The sequence below is a fragment of the Hydra vulgaris genome, chromosome 15 (genome assembly GCF_038396675.1).
Source record: "Hydra vulgaris chromosome 15, alternate assembly HydraT2T_AEP".
NCBI lineage: Eukaryota > Metazoa > Cnidaria > Hydrozoa > Anthoathecata > Hydridae > Hydra > Hydra vulgaris.
In genome coordinates, this window is record NC_088934.1 from 27,424,691 (window position 1) to 27,429,116 (window position 4,426).

The following is a 4,426-nucleotide window of genomic DNA, read 5'->3' on the forward strand; positions in this document are numbered from 1 at the left end:
AAGAGTAAGTTATTGTGCTGAAAATTTTTCTGATCTTACTCCTAATGACATTAGTTATAATGATGTTTTGATCAGGCTTCAGAGTCTTAATTAAAATAAAACCTTTGGCCCTGATAAACTTCAACCTTCTATACTGAATAATTCTGCAGAGGCGTTTGTTCTTCTTCTAACATTAATTTTCAGAGAATCATTAGCTTTGAGCCAACTCCCAATTCAATTTAGATCTGCAAATATAACACTTCTCTTTAAAAAAGGTGACAAAGCAGTGGCAGCTAATTACAGACCAGTTTCCCTAACTTCAGTGGTGTGCAAAGTACTAGAAGGTATCTACATTAATGATCTACATTAATGATTTGCCAGATACAATCAAAAACGTTTCAAAGTTATACGCAGATGATACCAAAGTTTTATCAATAGTAAATTCAGATTCGTGCGTTAAAGAGATACAGGATGATTTAAATAAATTATTTGCATGGACTGAAGACTGGTTGCTAAAATTCAACATAAAAAATTGCGTTGAAATGCATCATGGCTCCAACAAAAAGAACCATCCATTTTTTATTAATGGTATACAACTTCAAGATTCTGAGTCTGAACGAGACTTTGGAGTTATTTTTTCAACAAATCTAAAATGGAAAAATCAATTAACCATGACAATTAGTAAAGCAAATAAAATGCTGGGATGGATAAAGAAATCGTTTGCAAGATTCGACTGTCAACTTAAGAGATCTCTCTATTAAACGTTCATTCACCCACTTCTTGAATTTGCTGTTCCAGTATGGTGTCCTTATATGAAAGGAAACTGTAATGCAGTTGAAAAAATACAACCGTAGAGTAACTAAACTCGTTTCATCAATTATTTATCTCAAATATGAAGATCGACTCATTGCCTTAGGCTTAACAATGCTTACTGAAAGAAGAAAAATGGGAGATTTATTTTGAACTATACAGACTTATGCATGGTATTAAAAAAATAAACAGTAGAAAATGTTTTTTACTTGTTAATAACTGTTTGCGGGGAATTGTTTTAAATATCATAAAGAATTTGCTAAACACCCTTCAAGAGAACATTTCTTTTTAAATAGAATTGCAAATGCATAGAATTTACTTCCGACTAAAATTGTTACAGCGAAATCGGTTAATTGTTTTAAAGGAGCTCTTGATTGCTGGTTGAGCAGCAATGTGGTGGGGTAAACTGGCGCAAATTTTTTTTTTTTTTTTGAGGGCCCGGAAAGGCCCCAAGAATTTTTTTTTGTAAATGAATGCAAATTTTATACGACACCCTAATCCATACTCTTTAAGACTACACTTTAATATTTTTAAAAAAATGTACTGTTAGGGCTACAGAGCTCATAGAGTAAAAACCGAGCCAACTAGCCCCGGTCTCCCCTATATTTATATTTCCACAAGGAAACTACGTCAGTCAAATCCGCCGTACAGGGTTTCTCCCACGCAATTTAATAATTAAATTGCGTTATGAATTGTAATTATTACAATTCAGCTTAATTTTAAATTACGAAGCCCTCATCTCAGTGATGCAGCAAAGATAAATGCTGCTGCTGAGCTGATGCTGCACAAATGTCGATCAAAAAAGTTTTACAACAAACTCCAAAATAAAAACAACCCGGAAACAAAACTAAATGACCCGCATGTCTTAGCGATCCCATTTGACTACATGCAAAATATCCCTTTACCGATGATACAAGTCCAGAAAACCTTTTACCTCAGACAGCTATCTGTTAACCTCTTCTCTGTTCACGATGTGAAATGCAATAAAGGTCATGTTTATGTGTACCATGAAGGCACAGCCAGAAAAAGCCCTGATGAGGTGTGCTCTTTTGTGTACAATTACCTAATGTCTGCTTCTCCACAGTTTACTGAAGTCCACATCTACTCAGATAACTGTGGAGGCCAAAATAAAAACCATGCACTAAACAGAGTCTTTTGGCTCTCACAGATACTGGCCGATTTGATCAAATCGAGCAGTACTACCCGATAAGAGGTCACTCGTACCTACCTTGTGATCGGGACTTCGCTGTAATAAAGAGAAAACTAAAATAGTATGACAGGGTATACACTGTTCACCAGATAACTGAACTTATCATTACTTCTATTATTACTGGTAAGTTTACTGTTAAAGAAGTTGCAACAGAAGATATTATAGATTTTCAAAAGTGGTGGCCAACATTCTACAAAAAATCTTGCATTTCGGAAGAAACACGGGGTAAGAAAGTTCCTGATAAGGAGAACATAAGTTTTGGAATAAGTTCTCTAATGCACTTCACTGACGGGACTTCTCCAGCTGTAATTGTCTGTAGGCCACTCATTGATGGGCTGATGGGCTGATGGTCCAATCTTACAAGATGTCTCAAGTCGTCGATCGCATCGTCAAGTTTCATCAAAATGTGTGCTACCCAGTGGGTAATGTTCCGATAAAAAGAGAGAAACTGCAGGATATTAGAAAGCAAATGCAATATGTTCCGGATGAGTTCAGTGGTTTTTATGATGAACTCATGAGCTGGCCAACAACCGACGAGGCGAATGGCGGGGAAGAGGAACACGATATCCAGTGAGGTGTCTACAAAGGCTTTGAAATCGGTCCTTTTATACATTATGTGATTTAACATGTGTAATAGTTTGAACTTTGATTTTTAATAGTTTTTGGTACAAAAAATGAATAAATATATAAAAGACAAGCTTTTTGTTATTATCCTTAACAAATGTAAACAAAAAAGGTTCTAAGTCAGACAACTTTAACTATGTATAACACATATATATATCACACATTTTGATATATAATTTAACAAATCTAATATTTAAAGATGTCAAAAAGCACCCAGAATTTTTTTTGAATTTATTAAAGTAATAATTTTGGGCTAAGTTTTTTCTCTTTCCCCGAAAAAATAGTTTTTATGACTTAAAACGTTTTTGTATACATCGATTCAATTATAGTTTGCGTACGTTTAACTTCTAAAACAAATGCTATATCATTATATTACCAATATAGAATAGACGACACAGGTATAACTCGCGCTGTACTATTGACTTCTATTGTTGGATTTGTACTTTTAATATCGCTAGTATTGTAGCTGTACCTTTGACTTCATTTTATGATTTGTGTTTTTAACATCGCTATTTTCGGCAGCTGTACTTTTGACTTCTATTTTATGATTTATACTTTTAACGTTGCTACTTTTGGTAGCTGTGCTTTTGACTTCTGTTACATGATTTGTACATTTAATTTTGCTAGTTTTATCGTTGTACCTTTGACTTCTATTACATGATTTGTACTTTTAATATCGCTATTAATATAGCTGTACTTTTGACTTCTATTTTACGATTCGTATTTTTAACATCGCTACTTTTTGTAGATTTACTTTCAACTTCTATTTTATGATTTATTCAAGCAGTACTTTTGACTTCCATTAAATGATTTTTACTTTTAATATCGCTAGTTTTATAGCTGTACCTTTGACTTCTATTATATGGTTTGCATTTTTAACATCGCTAGTTTTGGTACCTGTATTATTGACTTCTATTTTATGATTTATACTTTTAACATAGCTACTTTTGGTAGCTGTACTTTTAACTTCTGATTTATGGTTTGTACTTTTAACATCGCTACTTTTGGTGGCTCTACTTTTGACTTCCAAAAGATGATTTGTACTTTTAATATCGCTTGTTTTATAACTGCACTTTTGAATTCTATTTTATGATTTATTCAAGCAGTACTTTTGACTTCTATTAAATGATTTTTACTTTTAATATACCTAAACAAATTTGCACTTTAGACTCATTTTTTTTTGTTGAAGAATTAAAACAAATTAATCTAACTAATAAATTTATTGTTTCATATGATGTTGAAAGTTTGTTCACGAATATTCCTCTTAAAGAAACCATCAACATTGCAACTGATTTATTTTTTAAAGATAAAAATAACTCAATTTCCACATCCGGTTCACATTTTCTATTTGGCGGAAAATATTACGATCAAACAGATGGTGTTGCTATGGGTTCTCCTTTAGCGCCTATCTTAGCTAATATTTTCGTCGGATACCATGAACAAACATGGGTCAATAACTGCTCTTTTACAGCACCATTTTTTTGTAAACGGTATGTGGATGACATTATTGCTATTTTTAATTCTGAATACAAAGCTCAAGAATTTTTCAAACACCTCAATAAACAACATAAAAATCTGAAATTTAGTATGGAAAAAGAACAAGATAAATAGATTGCTTTTTTAGATGTACTTATTAAAAAATCCAATTCGTTTTCGACTTCAGTTTATCACAAAAAATTGTATACAGGTCTTTTACAAAATTTTTGTAGTTTTATTTCCTCTTGCTACAAATTTGGATTTGTTCGGTGTTTGATTGATCGTACATTTAAAATTAATAATTCTTGGTTTGGTTTTGATAAAGAT

The 4,426-nt window shown here is 32.4% G+C and overlaps 1 protein-coding gene across 1 annotated transcript; it reads left to right on the forward strand.

Moving 5' to 3' along the window:
• The first annotated feature begins 335 nt into the window (after positions 1-335).
• Positions 336-740, forward strand: LOC136091852 (uncharacterized). The gene has a single exon (XM_065819565.1). The coding sequence runs from the start codon at positions 336-338 to the stop codon at positions 738-740; it is 405 nt and encodes a 134-aa protein (XP_065675637.1).
• The last annotated feature ends 3,686 nt before the right edge of the window (positions 741-4,426 follow it).

Coding starts and splice junctions, on each gene's coding strand:
- LOC136091852 (XM_065819565.1), top strand. CDS start 336: ATGATCTACATTAATGATTTGCCAGATACAATCAAAAACGTTTCAAAG.